The 24,008-nt window shown below is 37.1% G+C and overlaps 1 protein-coding gene across 1 annotated transcript in view; it reads right to left on the bottom strand.

Moving 5' to 3' along the window:
• LOC134843905 (uncharacterized) overlaps positions 1-22,334 on the bottom strand; it is a 39,934-nt gene extending 17,600 nt beyond the window's left edge. Inside the window, exons 1-5 of the mRNA XM_063860245.1 lie at positions 22,146-22,334; positions 21,994-22,068; positions 21,842-21,901; positions 13,950-15,072; positions 1,467-1,524 (exon numbers count right to left, since the gene is read on the bottom strand). Coding sequence (XP_063716315.1) covers positions 1,467-1,524; positions 13,950-15,072; positions 21,842-21,901; positions 21,994-22,068; positions 22,146-22,328 — 1,499 coding nt within the window. The 5' untranslated portion in view covers positions 22,329-22,334. The remainder of the gene's footprint in view (positions 1-1,466; positions 1,525-13,949; positions 15,073-21,841; positions 21,902-21,993; positions 22,069-22,145) is intronic.
• Between the last annotated feature and the right edge of the window lie 1,674 nt (positions 22,335-24,008).

Here is a 24,008-nt window from a genome sequence, read left to right on the forward strand (position 1 = left end):
AAACTAAAAACCTTTCAGCAGCCATATTTGGAGGAAAAAATTGCAACCCCTGAGAGTACCCTGACAGAACCACACTTAAGGGTTCGGATTTTCAATTTTTCTAAACATATTTAAAAAAAAAACGGCATATCTCGGTAACCAAAAAAATTAAGTTTTCATAATAGTGTGCCAACTTTGCATACTAGGTGACAATCATTATCCACACCATCAAACTACTACTTTTAATGCGGTTTTTGTCCATTCCCTGTCAGCGGGGTTGGACATTCGGAAAGCGCGTGAGCAATGGTTCAGATGAGTGTATTCCGAATAGCAGTCAAGTTATTAAATGGAGGATAACACATTTTTTTCTGCCATTCGATCAAGCCAGTCCGTGTAAAGTATTCAGGTCTCGCTTAACACAATCGATCCAGCGTTTTTTAGGTCTTCCTGCTGGTGTTTTTCCTGGCAAAGAAACATGGCCTGTTGATTTTAGCGCATGGTCATTTTCTCTTCGGTGCCGCGACCATACCATCGTAACCGCGACCGCACTTGTAGCTTGTTCAGATCAACAAGACCTGAGCTTGTTCACATCAACAAGCACCCCACCAAGGGTAACTAACTTCAAACTTCCTGGTAACTAACTTCAAAGCTAGGAAATTCCTAAGCATTGCAACGAAAAACGCCAGGTACATCATCATAAAGTATAGATGGATGAATACAACCTTTATATTACACTACACTACCCTGCCCTCCGCATTGCTACATACGATACATGAAGCATTGTAACATACAAAGCATTGCAGCATACGATATAGCTTAAACGTGCAAAAATGCCTTCGTTAAAGCGTTAAAGATTTAAAAAAGCTGAAGCATGGGGAGATAGCTGTCACTTGAATTAGATAGATAGATAGATAGATAGATAGATAGACAGATAGATGGATAGAACAGATAAATATTAAATTAAATAATCGCATTTGTGCCCTAGACCCGTTTTAAGATCCAACGGCGCCTAATATAGTATAGAAGTATAGATAGATATTTAGATAGATACAGATAATTTCAGATCCAACGTCGCCAACACAATTAATCACAAAAAAACCGAAGCATAAACCACCAAAAATTTATGGCAAAAATAGATAAGCCAGCCAAAATTTACGCATTTGAACGATAGTTTGCATGACTTTTGCAATTGTTACATAACTATTACATTTTCCTGCTGTTTTATATGGTTGCTGGTTTATACTTTGGCTAATTGATATACCACCAGATGAACTTGCCATATCCCCATATCTTACATGTACCGAACAGGTAGGGGCACTAATTACATGAGTAAGACAACAAAAAACTTATAATTATATTTCTGGTGGTGGTGATGGTGTTGTTATAACTATTTCCGAGAATTTTCACGAGGGTTCGATTACAGAAGCTGCGGTTTTCCTCCCCACCTTTTGTTTTGTTTGATAGGCTAGGAAACTATTTTTACTCACATTTGATTTTTTAGATCCGTCGTCCAAATATCCACATCCTTCAGTGAACAGTTTTCAACTAAAACAAAAAAACACTAGATTTAAAGAGTTGTTTTACGTGTGCATATTTCCATAGCTATTTTACGTGTGCATATGGCAAAACGCGTCATGTTATGATCAAAAGTACGAAGAGCAGTACTGTTCATCAATTTTAGTTTGTTCACCTGGCCCAATTTCACCGCATTATCACAAAGTTGTAATACTTGTCAAAAACAAAAATCAAATGTGAGAAGAAAAACAAAGATGTCTGTTTTTGTTCATTGTGCCGCTCACCGAAGTTGAAACAAAGCCATATCCACCATGGCAAAACACTATATGACACATCCAAAAAATCCAAATGTTATCTAAACAAATAATTGATTAAACCTAGCGAAGAACCAGAAATTAAATTGAAATATCGCTCGATAATTGTCCCAAATTGACCAAATTGGCAATCTTTAAACCCCCATAACTTCGCAAAAAATGATCAAGATAATCACAATTTGAAATCAAGACACCAATACCTTTCGAATGATATAAAAAATTCCATCAAAATATGCTAAAGTCGAAATTTGTCTGACTACCCCACCCGAGCACAAATATTCCGTCATTTTCTTCAAAAATAGTCAAAACAATTACTAAGCAAAAAAATACATCGATTTTATGAAAATAACACAATTGAACTCTTTGGATGATTAGTCCGAATAAATCTCTGGTCATTTGGCCCACAAACTCTATCTTTTTTGAAGTTTAACCGGAAATATCTGCCACATTGGACCAGCCTTGCTAGCCCGATTTGAGCAGTGCTACAAATCGACCTCTTTACCGTGACTTTCAAGGCCCGCTATGCATCCTGACATGCAAAGACTTTGCCCATTTCATGCACACAACAATTTGAAGACAAATGAAGTCAAGTTACTGAAATGGACAAAACGACTTTTAGAAAGAAAAACTTGAAAACTGAAACACTATTTATAGAAACGCAACTTAAAAAAAGAAAACTGATATTTGAAATGTCACCGTAGTCAACACTTCTTAGATTACAAGACGTCTTAAGGGAACAACCCCAGTACAAACGACCTTCTTTGCTCTACAGTTTACATGTTTCTCCCCAGCCAGGAAGGATTTTTTGCAATCGCAAATAAAGAAAGTTCGGGTTCTTTTGGTACCTGGTTTAAGCTTGTAATTTTGTCCTTTATACAAAATTTTATACTACTCTAACGTAGTACACAAAATTTACGTCCTCTGTACGTAAAGTGATTTTATTCTCCATTCATTCTAGAAATCAGAGAAACTTATACACATTTATCTGAGTACGATTTATGATAATTGTTTCTAATCTCATGAATTCCTCTTAAAAATTACTTGTTTGCATTCTCTACTCGCTCTCTGGTTTGGAGATTTAAGGTATAGCATCAAAAAGAGTTAACAGACCAGCATACCAACCAAAATTCCAGTCCTTCCAATCCCAATCCCACCCTGACGATCACTTCAGCAAGTAGCGCGCCGGCATCTGCAGCCACATCTTCCGAATCAACTACAGCTTTGACGACATCAACAGTTTTCATTCCAGCAACAACTCTGGCACCAGCCGCAACCTCTGCATCTACAACAGCCCTCAGCTGTACACAGCACTATCAACCAGCTGATAGGACTTCATTTCAGACGACAGCAATCAATCCACAGAACAGTTTCGAAACCCCAACCACATTGACGACGCAAAACGCAGCGCAACCGATATATGCTTCACCAGCAAAGCATCATCAACAGACTCAATCAGCAGCGACGTTTAGCCAGACTTCCCAGTTACCAAAAATCCAAATGGAAAATTTGACGGTGACCTATTGAAATGGAGCATGTGATTTGGACTTTTTCAGGCCACAATGCACAATCAACCGATTTCTGATGCCGAAAAACTGACCCACTTCCAGACTTTGACCAAAAGAAAAGCAAATTAACCAATCGCTGGATTTTGCCTGCAACAGAGCGATGTTTGCAAAAGCCCTACAGGAACTTCAGAAAAGATTCGGACGACCTGACATCATTGTGAATAATCTCATCAGACGACTACAAAGTTCAGACGACACATCAAAAGGACTCACCCATGGAGTTTTCTTCTTTCGTTAGCAACCTTGCTGAAACCTTCCAGACTCTTGGATTTGCAAATGACCTCAACTCGACAATTTATGTACAATTTGCGGTCAACAGGCTACCCATTACTTTGCAAAAAAAATCACATGTAAAACATCTTTTAAAATTTGAGCTCAGGGAAAAAAAATGCTAGCTAAAAACCGAAAATTGTCTGGAGAAAAAAACATCACGAGCACAAATATTCCATCATCTAGGGTAATCACAAAATTATATCAAATAGTACAAAAATTAATTACCTAAGTTTTAAAAAACAAATTTTATTAGTTGTTTGTGGGAGGAATCGTTTGATACTCTATTACTCTAAAGCGGCTGAACCAAAAAATATATAATTTCCAGTCAGTGGCATAATCATCCTGTGCTAGACATAGTCTCAAACTCGATCAACAAGCAAAAGATAGAGGGCACTGACTCTCACATTTCCTTCGATAATTGTTTCCATTATAGGGTTAAAACTCAACACACGCATCATTATCGACAAACCTGACTTATTTTCACTGTGGATTAATGCCTTCTAAAATCGACGATACTAGAGCTTTCTTATGTAATAACTAGCAAGCACGTCCACGTCTCCACTAATCAATCGGCTCGCAAAAAAATAGTAGTTGTTCTGATCAAGCTATTCAAGCAAGAAATCATCGAACAATTTCAAGTTAAGCCAATTCGTAAATCGGTTTGCGAAAGTTTAGGTTTTTTAAGCAAGCTATTCCAGCGATGAAACTTTGAAATCTTTATTTCATAGACTGAATGGGTTCGCGAAAAAGAAAGTTTTTCAGCAAGCTATTCCAGCTATGAAACTGAGATATTTCAAGTTGTTTCATAGACCGAAGCAGTTCGCACAAAACTGAAGTTTTTCTAAGCAAGCTGTTCAAGCAATTGAAAAAAGAAATGCTTCACTTTTTTTCTATTCGAGCCATTCAACCGAAGAAATTATGAAATTTTTCAAAGTATTTTTAGACCGACACAGTTCACAAAAAAATTCAAGTTTTCTTAAGAAAGCTGTTCAAGCTGTGAACCTTTGAAATAAATGAAGCTAATTTAAGGACCCAAATGGATAGCGAAAACTTAAGAATTTTTCTATTGGAGCCATTCAACCGAAGAAATATTGGAACATTTGAATTTATTTCTTAGACCGAATCGATACGCGGAAATTCAAGTTTTTCTAAGCAACCTATTCGAGCTACGAACATTCAAAATGAAGCAAAACGGATGACAAAAAAAATGTTTTTCCATTGGAGCCATTCAAGTGATGAAACTTTGAATTGATTCAACTTATTTCCTAGATCGAACTGATCCGCAGAAAGTCCGTTTTCCTATGCAAGTTAATAAGCGAAAACTTTGAAAAAAAATTTCAAAACTTTATAGAGCGAATCAATCCGCGAAAAACCAAATTTGATTAGAGCAAGCAATTCAAGCTATGAAACTGTGAAAACTTCAAATTAATTCATGGCGTGCATCGGATGGCGTAAAGTGTTTTCATTCAAGCGATGATTTTTTAGATCGAATCGTTTTGCGACAAATTTATTTTTTCCTATGCAAGCTATTTAAGCTCATCATGTTCAAAAGAGCAAATCAGTTCACAAAATTTCAAATTTTACGACAGCAGCCTATTGCAGCAATGAAAATTTGAAAAATTCAAGCTGTTTTTAGACCAAAAAGTTTTGAGAAAAAGTTGTGTTTCTAAGCAAGCTGATCGAGCGACGAAATTTTGAAATATTTAGGTTGTTCTATAGAGCGAATCAGTTCGCAAAAAGTTCAAGTTTTTCTTACGCAAGTTATTGAAGCTAAAAAAAATCGAAATAATTGAAGTTGTTTCTTAGACCAAAACGTTTTGCGAATAGTTAGTTTTTCTAAGCGAGCTAATCGAGCGATGAACTTCGAAATAATGCAAGTTGTTGTTTGTGACTAGAAAAAATCGTTTTGCGGAAAGTGAAAAATTCCTATGCAAGCTATTTGAGCTATGAAAATAGAAAATGTTCATATTATTTCAATAAAGCGAATCGTTTTCGAAAAGTTAAGTTTTTTAAGCAAGCTATTCCAGCTATGAAACTTTAATAAAATTCCCGTATTTTCATTAAGCGAAACGGATGGCAAAAAAAAATAGTGTTTTCAAGTAAATAATCCAGCTATGAAACTTGGAAATATTTCAAGTGAATTTATAGCGCAAAGCGGTTTGCCAAAAAAAAAATAGTTTTTCTAAGCATAAAGCTTGCTGCTTCAGTTGATTCTTTTCAGAATAAAATGAACATGTAAACAAAAAATGTTGGACAAACAAAGAAGAAAAATCTGTAGCATGCAAGTCAGGGTCGAAAAGTTTCAAAAAGTCAATTAATTCACGAGAAGAAGAGCAAACAATGTTTCATAACTGGAGATTCTTCTGCAGGTCATTTCCATAGGAAGATTAAAATTTGTTTCATTTTAACTTCAAGCTAAGGCCACTCTAGAAACTGATGTTGTTGAAACCTCATAGAAAACTGAAAGAGGAAACTTGCTGAAATTGAAATTGGCAGAAAACTTTTGACACAGAGGCGAAGTTGCACTTTGAGTTGCACCTTCGCCTCTGTGTCAAAGTTACACTTTGAGTCTACAAAAGTTCTTAAGTGATGCATGCCAGTTATGAGTCTAAATAATTGCTAAGTGATACAAGACAATTAAGATGTAGTAGCAGTACCAGTCAATTTGAAAAGAACTTTACCAACTAACATGCCTCAATTTACAGAGAGGACGCATTTTAACTAGTATACGAAAAAGTTCATTAAAAACATCCGCCGCTGCCCAGGTTGGAAGCCTCTTATTTTGCTGCTGGTATTCTTCCCTACCTCTACGCAACAGAACCATGATACCTTGAAGCTAAAGTGCTATTTGTAATATAATAATCTGTGTTAATATCCTTAGCATTGGCTGTACTTAATAGCTGGATAATAATGAATACTTTCACAAATGAAAACATTTTGTCGTAACAATTGCATCGCAACAATATTTGCGACTAAGTTTGGAATAAAAAGAAAGCTCATACTGTAACACAAGCTAAGCTTGTGTAAAAAGCAGTAAATTTTTTGGACAGTGCTTCACTGTTCACTAACTAAAACAATCACAATGAAAGGTATCAAATATCAATTAACAAAATTTCATTGACGCTTTTTTTAAACGAGTTTTTTCACTTACGTTTCTTTTCAAACGTCACAAAATTGTGTCACAAGGCGGATAAAACACAGGCGAAAACCATTTAGAACGAAAAACTTTTACACAAAAAAAACTAACGAAAGAAGCAATAAAACAAAATCAGGGCTTGTAAAATTGTAAATTAGAGGTAAATTAAAGAATTCAAAAACATTTAAACATAGCCAATCGATGATTGGAAAAAAGTAATGAACGCAAGTAAACATTAAAAAAAACACAGACTGAGTTGAAAAAGAATCTCAACATTCGAATTTCAAAGAAACAAATTGATGCCCTTTAAGCTCTTTGAATTTCTACAACGATTTGTGACAGGCGCTTTTTTGATAACATTAACCCAATTTGAGAAAACTGGATCAACAGGTAAAGTTTTTACTCTGCTGGAAATCTTACAATTAAGTTCCATTTTCGAAACCAGAAATTGTTCAGGTTTTTTTTCGCGCCATTTCCACGTTCGTATTTGGAGTGCTATTTACGTCACTTTCAGCAGATGAACTTCAATTGAACTCAAAAGTGCATATATACTTAAGTGCATTTATAAATGCATTTACATGTATGCATGCACATCTTTAGTTATTAGAGAATTTAATGCACATTTTGAAAATTTTTCCTGAAAAAAAAAACAAAAAAAATGTCATCAAGATCTATATAAGAGTCTTCACTGTGCTCATTACTCTTACAAAGTACATTTAAATTGCGAACGGCACAAAAAATTCTGTGATTTGGCAACTAAGCTGACAAAACCGAAGACTGGTTTCGCACCTCGTTCCTTTACCTTACGATGCATATTCATTAATTTTAGACAAAGAGTGCCAGAGATGCCCAGAAACTTCAATTGATTGTAACTCAAGCCATCAAGTGTTTTGTTAAACAAGTTATAATTCCGAAGAGAGTATTATTCTGATGTGATAATGCTTGCAGCTTGCAACCTAATCAAAAATTGAGTGCGCGCAAACAAAAGCTAGAAAACGGCAAAAAGTAGCTGTAAAAGGGTCAAAAAATGAAAACGGAGGTAGAACTCGTAAAAACTCTGCAATGAACCGGAATTATTCCCCGGTATCAAGATTACCAGTCAAAGTCAGATTGATAATCTTCAAACACGAGCCACCAAAAAACTAGATACAAAATGTAATGTAAGTGCAGCAAAAGCAAAACCAGATATAACGCTGCAAATGAGCCACCCATTGAGCACGTTTATTTGCGACTTAGACAGGAGTTCGTAAGATGACAACACAGTCCACCTGGGTAAAAGTTGGGAGAGGAGAGCGTCAAAAGTCAACTAACGTCTGTGAGTTTTACTACTGAAACTTGTTCACATAGCACAATTATTGCACGTTTCGCATATAAGTTTTTTTGTGCGACTTAGACTGAAGTTCGTGAGATTATACAGAGGCGAAGTGATTTTTTGCATACACAAGCGAAAATATGACCGATAACGCTACAGGGGAAAAACTGAATGAGTAACCCTTTGACTCTATAAAATTTCTTAAGTTAAGCACGCCAATTATGAGTCTACATAATTGCTAAGTAACGCAAGCCAATCATGATGCATTAGAAATACCAGTCAATTTGAAGAAAAAAAAAGAAATTTACCAACTAACATGCCTCAATTTAAAGAGCGGACGCATTTTAACTAGTATATGAAAAAGTTCATTAAAAACATCCGACCCTGTCCAGGTTCGAACCCTCTTATTTTGTTGCGGGTCTCCTTTCCTACCTCTACACTACAGATCCATGATACCTTAAAACGAAAGTGCTATTTGTAATATAATAGTCTGTGCTAAAATGCTTAGCATTGGCTGTACTTAATAGCTGGTTATTAATCAAAATGAACACATTCTTCTTCTTCTTCTTCTTCTTCTAGGCGTTCGGCTCGTTGCATTTGCTACATTCCTTCTTCTTTGCTATGTATTTTCTGGGTTTTTCAGCTTCTTGAGGGTTACAGACTTTGACGTGATTTTTGTATGGACCTTCTGTCTTCCATGTTTTCTGGCAACGACTGCACGTGAAAGAGTGCGAGGCTTCGGTGTGCATTCTCTTTATGTGAATCTTTAGTCCCCCTACCGATTTTCAAACCTTTTCACATATGTCACACTGTAAGTTCGTCGGGGGGAGATCGAAATTCCTCTTCTCTAACTTTTCTTCCCCATCATGGCGATTCCCTTGTTGGTACTCCCATTTCTCCAAGTGGTCCATGCGTATCTTGATTCTTCTTTTCCATTCTTTTCGGTCTAAGGCAAATTTAGGGGCTTCGGTCCAGTTGATTCCGGCCTCCTTGAGCAACTTCCTCCAGTAGAAAATGGTTTTCCGTTTGTAACCTGGTCGCTTCTGGATTTCCTCGAGGCTGCCCAGCCACCCTAACACCGCCATTTTAACCGTCCTTGCGTTGCTCATTCTTAATATGTGGCCTATCCGCTCTAATGTACGTTTCTCGATCTTCCATCTCAATGATCTTATGTCGTACATGTTCCGGATGTCCTGCATATTAACCCCCTCATAATGCATTTGTTTCAGCGGTGGACCCTTTTTATTACTCCAGAGATATCTATACCTTTTATCTATCCACGACTGAATATTATTGATCTCTTGGTTATACCACGGCCGAGTAGCGCAATCGAATAGGAGCCCACTTTCGACACATGCTTGCACCACTTGTGCTTGTTTCTTTCTGGGAAGTTTACTTTTCAGAAGTTGCGAGCGGCATTTTGCCCATAGGTATCCAGCTCGCTTTTTTCTATTCATTAGGTCTTTTTTTGGACCTAGCCAACAACCCAACATGCGTATTTCTTCTGCTTCTTCTGATCCAAATAAAGCCTTTTCTTCTTTGTCTGTGTTGTTCTTTTCCTCAAATTTCTCCATGACTTCTTTGATAATGTTAACGCCCTCTTCCAGCTCTCTTTGCTCGCCGATGATAGTGGTATCATCTGCGAACAAGGATATGGTTATGTTAACAGTTTGCGTCTCGCTGTTTGACTTTTCGATCTTGTTTATATCCGGTATATTGCTGCCTGGTATCCATCGCCATTTTATGCCCGTCTGTCCATGTTTCGCGTCTGATATCTTTTTCCGTTCATTCTCCGCTATGCGCATTACCACTTGGTGATAGATATTGAATAGACATGGCGATGTCGAGCAACCCTCCCTGAGACCCCGTTCTGGGATCCATTCCTCGCTATCTCCTTCCTTCCCTTTCACTTGGTAACTGGTTGCCTCGTGTAAATCTGCTAGGGATTCTAGGAAGGGTCCTTTCATCCCGTAGTTTCGCAGGATTTCCCAAAGAGCTGGTTTGTTCACTCTGGGATACGCTTTACGTAGGACCAAAAGCCTTGCTTCGGGGTGAGTATGTTCAATTTGAGGCAGGTTCCAGATTGCTCGCCTCTTCTTTAGATCGTCTGCGTCTTCTGTTATTCTGACCAGGATTTGTGTTGCATCCGCAGTCGACCTTCCGGTCCTGAAGCCGCTTTGATTGTCATCTAGAAGATTTAGGCGTTCTGTCCACTTTCTTAGTCTTTTGGACAGAATTCTTGCCAGGATCCTGCTGCCCATGGCCAATAGGCAGACTCCTCTATAGTTGTTTATATCATTTTTTCCGCCCTTCTTATGTAGGGGTACTATTTGTCCGTTTTTTAGGATTTCGTCCCATGTCGGGGCGCGGAATAAGAACATCTTTTTAACCATGGCCACTATTGCTGATTTAATATGTGGGCTGGCCAATTTGATGTACTTTATGCGGACATTGTCTTTTCCGGGCGCGGACTCCCTTATTTCACTGATGCAGTCCTGTATTTCCTTATCCGATGGGGTCTCATTTAGCAGGTTATTTTCTTCGATATACTTCTTTTCCGCTCTGTGATCCCCCATACGTGCAACAGTATCCATTAGAAGCTGAGGGCTGATTTCATATCGGTTTTTCGATACTCCTTCGAAGTGGGCTTTGAATTCATCAGTTGTGAGTGTTGTGCCAGTATCCGGTTTCCTATCTCTGCCGCCTAATTGGCGTAGTGTTCGGTACATGGTGCCCATATCTCCTTTGATGTTGGCCTGTTGGCATTCGTCTAGGATTTTATCCCACCATTCACGTTCTAGTTCTTTCAGCTTCCCCTTCATTTTAGCCCTTGCTTTCCTAAGGTTGTCCCTATTACGCAGTATATCTTGGAGTGGACGGTCTTGCTCTAAGGATTCGTTTCTATCCCTCACGGCCGAAGCTATGGAATTATGGAGCTGTGACAGCTCATCTTCGTGGCCGATCGTCCACGGATTCGCTATCTGCCTGGTTCTCTTTCCACATACCTTTAATGCAGCTTGCGTTAGCGCTGTCGCTATTTCGCTCCATGAGCTATCCTCGTCCACCTCCTTTGTCTCGGTCTCCTTTTGGAATTTTAGAGCTGTCTGCTCAGTACTCAATTTCTCCCAGTTTATTGCTGGTTTCCGTGCTACTCTTGTTGGTCTGGACCTCTTTGGGATTTTTAGGTGGAGGGATACCGGCTTGTGGTCCGATAGCGTTAGCTCTTCGGTAATTTGTATCCTTTTTGCATGCCTGTGCCTTTCTCCTCGCCTCATTATAAATCCGTCCAGCTCATACCATCTGCGGTGGCTGTGGTTAAACCAAGTTCCCCTTTTCCTAAGGTTAGAGAAAGAGTTTATCCATTGGAGATCGTGCGCTACACACCAATCGAGGAGGTCTCCTCCTGCTTCGGTTGTTGGCGTGGTTAGACCATACCTTCCATTTGTTTCACTGGCTCTCTCCCTTCCAATGTGAGCATTATGGTCCCCTCCAATTATTAATACCTTGGTCTTGGGGGTTCGGGCTACTTCATTTTCTAGGCAGTGTCTATATTCTTCTATTCCTTCGACCCCGTTACTCCAAAGTGGTTGGTAAACTGATATAATTTTCATACCATGTACCTCTATGGCGGTAGTGCGCTCCGAGAAACTTTTCTTTTGGCCTTCGCTGATCCAGGACTTGAGGGCCTCGCCACTGAGAACTATACCGCTACGTTGGGAGTGTATAACAGCTGTTTGTTCACTATCTTCACCTATCCATATCACTCCTTTCGATTTTGATCGAAGCTCTGATATTAAGATTATTTCCCATCTTTTGCCTTGTGCATACGTAATTACTCTCTTCAGTCGGTTTCTGTTTCTTTCGTGGACTGATAACCCTTGTAGGTTCCATGCAGTTACCGTAATACTCGGCTGTCCCTCGGGGGGAGTGGGTAATCTTCTTTGTCTTCTCTTCTGTCTGCGAGCTTCCCGGTGTTCTTCAGTGGGGCGTCTCATTTTTCCTCTCCTTGTTTTCTTCCCTTTGTCCGAGTCTTTTTGCCGCAGAAGATGTTGCGCGGGGTTTTCGCAACTGTCTATGCCCCTGGTTTCTTCTTCTTCAGGCTCCTGTCCGGGATGGAGGCAGGGACTCTTCGGTTCCTCTCTTTGCGGGAGCTCGTTTGTCAGTGTTGGGCCCTGCGCGGGGTTGTCGCAGGTATTTGTTCCCCTCGGTTCACCCTCTGCTGACTCCTGGTCGAGGTGGGGCCAGGGAGCTTGTTCCCTTGTGTCTGTTCCGTTTGCTTCCTTTGGCTCCTGCGCGGGGTTTTCGCAGGGTTTTTCTCCCCTCGTTTCAACCTCGGGAAACTCTCTGTTAGGGTTCGACAGAGCGGAACTGCATTTGGTGCACTCAAATGCATATCGGTTGGCTTTAGCTAGCTGTTGGATCTCTTGCCGGGATAGACCGCTACATCCTTGGTGTATCCATTGTTCGCACCATGTGCATTTCACGCTGTTGCTTGTTACTTTCTTCCTGCATTCTCCGCACAGCGTGGGTCCCGGATTCTTCTCAACGTCTCCGGCCCTCGTTATTAGCTGACCCAGATGGGCTAGTCCCGAGTCAGCGACAAAAAACCCGACACACTCGAACCTGGGGGAGGTTCTGGCCACAATGTTGTTGTAAGAGGTGCTCTGACTGGCTGGGTCTTCGCCACTCTGTTGGTATTCCGGGGGGTTTTGGGTCCTCGCCGTTCCCGGTGTGTTCCCTTCCGTTCCGAAAACCCTGTGTGTTCTTTGCCGCACAGATAACTCGTGCGTTTCCCGCTTGTTCAAAATGAACACTATCTTCTTCGTACACTATATTTTTATTTCAATGGTTCACGCGCCAAATCCGTCTTGGTGCCATAAAATCACTCTGACAACTGTTCAAAACAGGCTTAAAATTTTACGAGTGAAGCGAGCTCTCCTCCTGTGCTAGTTGAAATAACATTCCGAGTTAAATTAAGACAAAAAAAAAGAAATATATCAAATACAACCATCTAATACTTTTGAAAAATTAAAAAAAAAAACTTTCATTTTTTCTAGATCTCTAAAAAAGTATTCAGAAAAGAGAATAATTATCAGAGTTGAATAAAAAAACGCTTTGTAACGTATTAAAAATTTAGTTAACTTTGGCAGATTTAAGACTGAAATCTGATCATTTTGGAACGGTTATTGGAAACAAGACTGCTCGTATCAGGGCAAAGCCCTGAACGTTCTGACTGCCTTTTAAGGTCTATGGAGCAAAAAAAAAACATGCACAATAAAAATAAATGTAGAAAAATAAAATGAAAAAAAAAAGAAAATTAAAATTTGAGATTTTTTTTGAAAATCATCCCCCCACACGCCATAGAAAGTACAAGTGATAGATTTCGCTCCTAGTAACAAATAAATTATGGCAAATAAGCTTCCTTCAACCAATTTGGAACGATTTCTAGGACGGATTTAATGGCAAAATGGCAATCTTTAAACCCCCATAACTTTACAAAAAATGATCTTAGCTCAGGACCACAATACCTTTTGAAAAATATAAAAAGTTCCGTCAAAAATGGCTAGTTAAAAAGTCGAAATTTGTCTGAACAAAAAAACCCACCCCGAGCGCAAATATTCCGTTACTTTCATTACGAAAGTCGGAACAGCAACATATATAAGTCGGTCCAAGCTCTGATTTGCGGAACAAATTCAAGATACAGCGACAAAACTGTATCGTCAAGAGCAAGAGTTATTTTAATACGTATTTTAGGCCAGTTTAACACACGAAAGAGAAAAGGGAAATAATTTTACATGGTAACGAAAATTTGAACAGAAAGGGTAGAAAACAGTGGCAATTTAAGTATCTGTCACCTTGTGTTGGTCCAAAGCGTTGTACATCTTGATACATTTCTACATGTTCTAAAGCTTCCGCTTTCCTCAGAAGTCGGAACCCTCCAGGGTGACTTTTTTCAAAAACATTATTTATAACATACTCCTTCATAGCTTGATCTTCAGTCAGCCGCGCAAACACACGAATGGTCATATCTTTAATGCTGTCATGTACTGATTTTCTTTTTATTTTCCCCAAAATATCACCCGACCCTCGGATTATTTCAGACAAACCCCTTCTTAAATCCAATCGGCCTGCCTCTTCCATATCGGTAACAAAATGTGAAAACTTTTGATAATTTGCTCGGGGAGCTGGAGCTGTTGCAGATTGTGACGGTGGAAAACCAATCGTTGAACTAGGGGTAGCCTCTATTGATGCTTCAGTGTTTACAGTCCCAACTGATAGCGACTGATCCTCGTTCTCAAAATGGAATAGAGTCCTTTCGTCGATATTTTCAAGCAAATTTGCTAAATCTTCGGATGAAGTCCTCAGTAATTCGTTTCCAATACTGGAAAAGTCGCCTGTCATCGTCGCATTGAATTCTCCAGTTGAACTTTGATCTCCCATGGATTCATCTGATGCAGTCTCTACAAGAGTGCTGCTGTTCTCCAAATAATTCACACTATTCTGCGTAGCCACAGGAACGACATTTGACTGGATCACTGGCATTACTGCATAGCCTTCTTCATTGAAGTTATCATACATTAACATTGGCTGCGGTTGACCATGAGGACGATTAGGATGTTGAAAAGGTTGATGTTCCTGGTTATAATTTGTATGTGTAACAAAACTCTCATTCTCAGTTATTTCAAAGTTAGATGCGTAATCGTTTGAAGCTTGTTCTTGAGCCAAACTGGCATCATACGAAGTATGGGCATGATCTGGAAACATCATACCCATATTCGAGTTACCCAAATTTACGTTAAAATTATGCAGCGAGGCACCTTCCCTTTCCGGAAAGTTTTGTAAAGGAGTCCTCCCAACAAACTGATAAGTGTTCTCGTCGTTCGTTTTATTGATAAAAATCAAACGAGGCTCTGCTGCTTTTCCTCGTTTATCTTTCGGTGGGTTGCAACAATTGCGAAGATTTGCCTTCATGCGATCCTAATCAAGTAAGAACGCATTACAACTAAGTATTATTGCTGAGGAAAACATTGATACCAGAGCTATAACTGACTAAAAGCTGTTGTACCTTTTTCATTCAATTACGTTTTCTTTAAAAAGACTATTTATCCACAATGGAAAGGACTAAAATACGAGCTGTTCAGCTCATTAAGGAGAACCGCTGTTGTGCCCCTGTTTCAAAAACTACGAGCATTTTTTTGGTTATTCTTCTGGGCTGGGTAATGTTGACTCACCCGAAAGCAACGAGCCCGGATTATGGTGAGCCTCGAACATGCGACCTTTCGAATGAGTGGCGGAGAGAAATAACTTCGCCACCACTCCCTTCAAATTGTGGTTTCTGCTATCTAGCCTGCCTTAGCATAGTCACTTTATACCATTCCCCACAATCCAGGTTGAGTTATTTATTATTAGTGCAGCTCATTTTTTTGGAACTTAAGGTCTAGAACTTTCACGAAGTACCACTATTGCAGCTGAAGTCGTTCAGACTGTGGTAGACCTGAAGTTAGAGGTCAGGAGAGAGAGACCGTTCTCTTACAAGGTCATTGCCATGGTATGGGATCAATTTCACAATCTGACGATTTCAAAGAGAACGCGTTAACACTATACTCAGCTGTTACAAAAACAACCATACAACAACAAAAAAGCGCAGCGGAAATTCAGTTCATTTTTTGATAGGGCTCGAAATGTATGATCTTGTTCAAAAAAATTTCATAGTGGTACGATCATATAATGAAACGAAATCCTAAAAAGCTTATTATTTCAACCGCTCATGATTCCGTCTGAAATAACAACAAGGATATACTGTTGCTGTGTAAGGAAGCACAGAAGGATTTGACTAAATTGAATTAAGAAAAAGCAAAAACTGAAGCTGCATTTCAGCAACACAAGCGAGACAATAGCAAAAAGTTGCTCCAAAAAGGCAAAAACGAAATAAAATAAGAAAAAATCAAAAGGTAAAAAATCTTATAAAATAAAACTCGTACTATGAGCAGGCATCAAAACTCCGACCTGATCTAAGCCATGATCGTTGAAAATTTACTAAAACTAGCTACTAATAAAGCAGCTATTAAATTGCAAATGCTATGCAGCAAAAGAACCACCAAATAAAAAAAACTATTTCATTTTCCCAAATTTATTACTCCAACCTGTACATTAGGAGTCTCACGTCCTCACCCCGGTCGCCTGGAAGAAAAATAACACAACGGTCGCTTTGAGGAAAAAAACACAAGCCACCAATAAAGCCGCAACAGATGGTTGGACCTATACCAAAAATCACAAGATTGACCTAATGCTACCAAATCAACTTAGGTTGGCAAAAAATGTTGCTTCGCAGTATTAAACTAAACTTCGCAATCGGAATTTGAATTGTTTGTCTAAATTTCCGGTTACTTTTTCTAGAAACATAGCCGAAAGACAGCTGGAAAAAAGTTAATGAACGCAAAAAAATGATTTGTTTTTTGAAAAGTCTTTAACTTTCGAATTTCAAACGTAAAAAGATTATTGACCTAGAAGATTATTGCTTTCAAGAAAAATTTATAATTTACACTAATTTGATAAAAATTATTTTAATTCGAGAAAACTGGATCAAGAGGCAAAATTTTCATTCCGCTGAGAAATTTGAAATCCACTTTCACAATTAGAAGTCGATTCAGTTTTTCGTGACCTTTACTGTTTGCTGTCGATAGCGGGCTTTAATTTTTTGAACAAAGGAGATGAACGGATCTCAAGAAAAATTACAAGGCAAACCAAAAAATCTAAATTGAGCGTCAACAAACTTTTAGACTTTTTCCTGAAAAAAACGTCACGACTACGTTCGACTCCAAAAAATGCAAAAAAAAAGAATAACTATTTCAAAACGTGTTACAGTTGCAATAGAATTATACTTTCCAACAATCAAATTAAACCGAAAAAACATCAAATTTGGAACATTTTTAAATAAATCTAGCGTTTAACGAACCTCCAATGCTTCAAACAGATTATTGAAAGTGAAAATTGCTGATATATGAAATCTACTGAAACATCCTAGTTTGAACCCTCTTATTTTGTTGCGGGTCTCCTTCCCTACCTATACGCTACTGATCCATGATACCTTGAAGCTTAAGTGCTATTTGTAACATACTAGAATATACTAGTATGTGTTAATATCCTCTGCATTGGCTGTAATTAATAGCTGGTTATTGATCAAAATGAACCCTTCCAAATTGAGCGGATTTTCTCGCAACAATATTTACGTCGCAACAACATTTGCGTCGCAACAATATTTGCGATTTAGGTTGGAAAAAAGGGGCGATCATACTAAAACACAAACTTTGCTTGTGTAAACAAAATGCTTATAAATTATGCATTTAAAAATCTCTTAAGTATATTGATTTGGAAAATTTCTGAAAAGGGATTATAATCTTTAAATTGTTATATGGAACAAATAACTTTTTCCAGTTCAATTGATGTATTAAAAAAGCATCAACAGTGTCAACTTATTACTTAGCATATGTCCAAGCACATGTTATAAGGAGGCGAAAAAGAGCTTCGCATCACTTGCGGTAAAACGCAAGCGCAGGATTGCGAGATAGCCAAAAAAAACTAAACAAAAATAACATACCGACAAAAAATTGGGGCAAAATGGAAATAATTTCAGAAAAAAGTCGAAACTCACAGCCAACAGAAACAAACAGCCAACAGAAACAAACAACAATCTAGTATTTAGTAAGCGGCAATTAAGCCGAAAACAAATTGGTAGACGCCAAATGATCCCAAAACAACAAATGTCCGAAAAAATTGTTGTCATAAAAAATTTTTGAGCAACTGAGTTTTAGAATTTCGAAATCTTGCAACAGATACTACCTTATAAAATTTCAATAATTTTTTGCTTTTGAAGCGACACAAAATAAGGTAACTAAGCCAATAAAAAATACGCCGAAACCATTTAGACAGACAAAAACTTTTATGTGAAAAGAAAGAGGAAACAATACAACGAAGAAGTATTAATTTTACAAATAACAGGAGTAAGCCAAAAACACTTGCATCTACGATGAAAATTGCCGACAGCACAAAAAATACTCGATGTGGCTATTAAGCTGACAAAACATAAGCAGACAAACGAAAGACCGACAATTCAATTAACAATTAGATAAAAATCTTATTCATACTGAAAAAAAAAACAAGTCCTGCCGCTACTCGAACCCCAAAAAATTGAATGGATTCTTTCTGCATTTATCAAAAATTATGATTTGCTACTTTTATAAAAATTACAAAGTAAATACGATTTCTTTTTACTTTCGTTTCATTTAATATATGACCTTTCCACCTGAGTGAGCTTTTCTGAAGCATTTGCTTGACTTTTTCCTATAACCTATTTAAACGAATGCACCGAAAAAAATTACAGTGATGGTTTAAATTATCCCGACAAAACTTGTGTAATTATTTTAGAATGGTTTGAGCACAATAGGAAATGCGTAATTCTTAAACATGGCCAACAGACAAGTTGAAAAGAGTCAAACCACATCAAGTTTCGAATATCAATAAAGTAAACTAGCTTTGGTATAATCGAACTTGTTCAGCAAATTTAACAAATGACCGCTCCTCCTAAGTTAACTTTTTTGATTGAGCTTTTCAGAAGAAACTTTCAAAACAACATGGCATGAAATTTTTCTATAACCTATTTAATTAAATAAATGAAAAAATTACAGACCTGGTTTAAATTATCCGAACAAAACTTGAATAACATTTTGAGAATGGTTTGAGCACAGTAGGAAACGCTTAATTTTAAAACATGGCCAACCTACAGTACGAAGAGAGTAAAAACACTTCAACTTTCGACTTTCAAGTAACAAATCAATGGTCATAAAGCTCTTTGATTTTCAAGAAAAATTTATGATTGACACTTTTTTGATAAAATTAACGCAATTTGAGAAAACAAAATCAATAGGTACAATTTTTATTCCGCTGGGCAGTCCGGAAATTGAAATAAGATCGAAATTAAAGTCGATCACCTTTTTCGTGACCCTTACACTTTTGCTGTTCAAAAGTAGAGTTTGACGTCATTTTAACAAGAGAAATTAACTGAAACTTAAAATGCAGAGGCGAATTGGAGCTTCGCAACAATTGTAAAAATTATTTGAAAAAATTTGAAGTTTCAAACCTTTGTCTCGGACCATATTCATTTTAAAAAAAGCCTTCAAAAACGTTGAGAAAAATTTACCGAGCGGTAAAAATTGGATCGAACCCCGTAAAGCTGAAACAGAAACTGTTGTCATAAAAATTTTCCCTTATAAGCTTCTGAAATTCGAAGTTTTTACGACTAATCACTCCTGAAATACACAAAATCATAAGAAAAAATAAAGGGCCCCAGCTAAAGCTACAGTTACTTGTTTTATTTTTTGTTTGTTGTACTGATGCGGGATGAAATGAATAATTTCAAAAACTGCGCTTCACCCAAAACCTCAATTGTTTCTCAGCTTAAGTAAATGAGAAGAGCGAAATTGCTTGAGAAGTTGGTTTGTTCAAAGGACATAACTTTTGTCTTACAAAAATTTAAAAACCACTGCATCTACAGAAAAAACTCTCGCAACCGGTTCTTTCGATTGAACCCTCCATCGCAAAATTGATAGGATAGTTTTAAAGAAATGTCAAAACGTTTAAAAAATACGGTCAAAATTTCCAAAACTTGACTTTACGAAAGCCATATTCTTTCAATTGCAGAACAAGTTCGTGGCCGCTTAAGCAGAGAAGATTCCCAACACCGAGTTCCTCGACTGAACACTTAGCTAAGAAGTGGCAGGGTAAATAACAAAAAACTAGAAAAATTTCTTAAAAAAGGTCAAAGTTCAACATTTAAATTATTTTGAAGGCCATAACTTGTTCTTAAGCAACCAGTTGTTTCGATTAAACCCTTGATATCAGATTTGGCACGACAGTTTTCAACAAAAGTGGAAAAAAATTCAAAACACTGTCAACAAATCTCCAAAATAAGGGTTTTCCGCAGGTCATAACTTCTTGTCAAAATTGAGCGTCGCGATTTAGGCAGAGGAACTGCTCACAATTTGTTATTTCGATTCAGCCCAGATTTGTAAGATTAGTTTTCGAAAAGCAATCAAAAAGTTTCAAACAACGATATAAAAAATAAAATATATTTGACTTTGCCTAGGTGCATAAATTTAGCGTAGCTGCTTAAACAGGCGAGTTTCTCACACCTCGTTCTCTCCATTTCATCATAAAACCGCACATTTGGGAGTGTCAAAAACGTTCAAAAACGGTTTAAAAATACTTGACTTTTCCTGTGGCCATTCCTTTTTTTGTGTGAAGAAAATGGAGCCTAACCAATCATGCACGGGAGCTTCCCACAACTCGTTCTTTTGATTGAACACATAATCCCAGATTTAAAAAGTTAATTTTTGAGAAAACTTTCAAAAAAGCCACAAAATCAAAAATATGGCTTTTCTGAGGAAGATAACTTTTTGTGTAAAAACAATTGGCCTTAGCCGCTAATGCAGCGGAGCTCCCCACAACCGTTTCTCGCCAATGAACCCAAAATCTGAGATTTGGTTTGGTCGTTTTTGAGAAAATCCAAAAAATGGGTTGAGGAAAAAAAAAGAGACTAGTCATATATGCAAGTACACATTGAGTGCGCGGTCTGTTCATTGGAACCACATTTTAGGAAATCCTATAAGTAGTTTTTGGAAAAACCTAATATTTTTGAGAATAGTGAAATAAAAATTTATCAAACAGAAATTTAGCCTCGGAAACAGAGCAATTCAAGATGACTAAGCCCATATAACGTATTCCAAAAAGGTTTGAAAGAAGAAAATTGAGAAAAAAATGAACAAAAACTATTTAAAACCAAAGTTTTTTAAATTACAAAACATTTCTTATAGTATTAACTGTTTCGAATTAAAAAAACACTCTTTGGAAATTCTGCTGTTAAGAATACAAATTTAAAAAATGCAATCTGAAAAAAAACGGAAAATGAGCCGATGCAAATTAGGACAAACATCATGAATCGAAAAAAAAGAACTTTTTTCAATAAGATATTTGAAAAAAAAAACTATCCACCAACTACGATGAACTAAGAGGTAGTTTATTTGAACTTTCTACTGATGCAGTCACTTAAAAGTAACTGCAGCAGCTATTGAAAATAACAGCACTTGAAAAAAACTGCATATTTGAAAGAAAAGTTGTTTATGGGAAAAAAATTAAGTCCCCGATTAAAAGACACTTGCTCTTGCAAGTGTTATTATACTGCTAAGGCAGTCTATTGATTCAAAAATGCCACCAAAAAAAACTTTTATTTGCGACTTAACCTGGAAAAAAAATGCATCGTACTACCACACTACGCAACGCTCGAGTAAAACATAATAGATAGATAAAATAGATTTTTTTATGCATACACCTTGGCGGAAACTCATATTTCACAATATGGTTAAATAGTTAATTTCTCCGACATTTCAGAAAAATCGATTGATAAGCCACAAATAAGCACGAAAATGAGACCAGAAGACAAAATATTTAAACATTAGAATCCGAATTACCAAGGCTGATCTGGGATTTCTTATGGCCTCGAACAGGGTTACAATTCTTATTTAATTGTCTCAAATACTGTTCATGGTTGTGATAGGCAATTTACATAGGGAAATCCAGGTCTCAACACAAAGCATTCTTGAAACATTTAAGTTAATGTATGGAAAACTTATCACCCCAATTTAATCCAGAGTAGATGAAAATTTCCTATTTTGCAATATAAATTCGTACTTACTCTTGCGTCTCGGACACTTAGACAATCTCTGTCTCTAGCAACAACATTCTCTCTGTACAGCTGAAACGAACAAAGCTTTCCGCTACGAAAAGGAGAAATGCATAACACAATATTGTATAGACCACTGAGGATTTAAATCTTGATTTACTTACTTCAAAATGAGCGTTGTGCACCGGTTGATTCCTGTTACCTCTCATGTCCCCAATCTTGACAGTAAATATTCCCTTCTAAAAAAACTAAAGAAAATCAGAGCAGATGCCAAAAACAACAGTCGATTATTTAACAGCCATTAATAAACACATACATGTTGGTCCTTCCATTTGACTAACTCATGTTCGCAAACTTCACAGAACAAACATCTTCTCCCTTCAATGTGAAACAACTGGAATGTACAGCTACCTGAGTCGTGGTTCAACATTTCCTTCAAAAGTTCCAACAAATCCATTTTGGGCTGAGCATGCGCAACAGATCCCTCGTGCTCGGTCATTATTTACAACCTGAAAAAAAAAACATTTGAAAGCGAAAACGAGGCTACATCGATCCAATGAATATGTTTAAAGAACTGAAAATTATAATTAGGCAGGTCATAATCGAAAACACTCATAAGCATTGCGTTTGATTCAGTGACGACAAGAGGACTAATAAAAAAATTTGACTACAACGTACCACACATTTGATCGAAAAATTGTGCCATGAGCCTTCTTGTCAGCATAAAAACATAGAAACAACCTGTATGTAGTAACCTTTCAGTGCATGATTAAAAGCTGTTTAGCCGCCACGAACTATATAATTTTTACAAAGGAGACGCGACGCTGTTCTTCACACCACATCCGATACAGAAACATGTCAGAGTTTAAAAAATTCTGATCATGGCAAAAAAATTATACATTCAACTTTTGCTAATAATGAGAACAATTTCAACAAATCTTAATAAAAACAGGTTTCAATTTGATATCCGACTCATTTTCTATAACACTTCACTCATAGAGGCGCATTGATAAAAATCAATCCAGGCGAAGGAGTCAATTATAATTAGTTGATCAAGCACACGAACATAAAGCCCTTGAAACGCAAAAAAAATCAATTATAAAAATAAATTGAAACAAAATCATCTGCGCCTTACGGCAAAAATTAAAAAAACTGGAAAGAAAAAGGAAAACAAATAGATAAATAAGAAACAATACTAAATTGTTTAACAAAAAACACTTTTGCAATATATTGTTAGGAATTAAGAATATAGCAAGAAAATGATCTAATGACAAAAAAGTCGGTCTCTGCGCATGTAGCAGGTAAGGTTCCGACCACAGTTTAATTAGAAAAAGAATCCGGATGTGGGTGGTGTGGGATTTTCAATTAACAACATTCATTGTAGCCAAATGATTAATAATAACGAAAACAAAGAGATAAACGAAATTTTTTTTCTTCAAATTGAAGAAAATAATGAAAAAATAAAAACTCAGCCAAATTATTGCTACTTTGATTTTGAACAATCCACACATGCTCGTAAAATTACACAAACGGTTGAACGAAAAAATGATCTCATTTAGAAAAAAGAAAAAAATATTAGCTGAAAAAAGGCGGTTTAAAATGTAAGCTAGCCGAATCCAGCCAATTATAGTTCCTCGATGAGGATAAATGAGTAGCATCGCCAAAAGGACATTATTTCCTAAGAAAAAAATCAACGAACAAAACAAAATACCAAGAAAATCTGCGTTTTTTTGGCGTGCGTTCCCGTTCAAAATTAGTACGTTCAAAATTAGTTGGTCGACCGAAAATGGATGTCATAAAATAATAAATATCAAAGGGGGGACCCTTTGGTTGATGTTGAGGTCGAGTCCCTGAGGGGAGAGGTGTCCACCCCCTTTAAATCCGCCGCTACTTAATTTAAGTGAACTATATTTCTGCCTATGATCCGACCCTTGTTAATAAATATAGTCTTTTACGAAGTGGATAAATGATAATCACATTGAGAACCTCCAGCAAGGAAGAAGTAACCCTATGAACTAGTCGTTGTTTACGAGAAAAAATTCTGGAATTGAAGATCATCAAACACTGACCGCAAGTGTAAACATTGTATAAATCTATATGCTAGAGTGCTAGAGTGATAGAGAGACATCTCTGTCAATTTCAGGCTAATTTGAAATATAATAGACGTAATTTATAATAG

This window comes from Symsagittifera roscoffensis, chromosome 4 (assembly GCF_963678635.1).
Source record: "Symsagittifera roscoffensis chromosome 4, txSymRosc1.1, whole genome shotgun sequence".
NCBI lineage: Eukaryota > Metazoa > Xenacoelomorpha > Acoela > Convolutidae > Symsagittifera > Symsagittifera roscoffensis.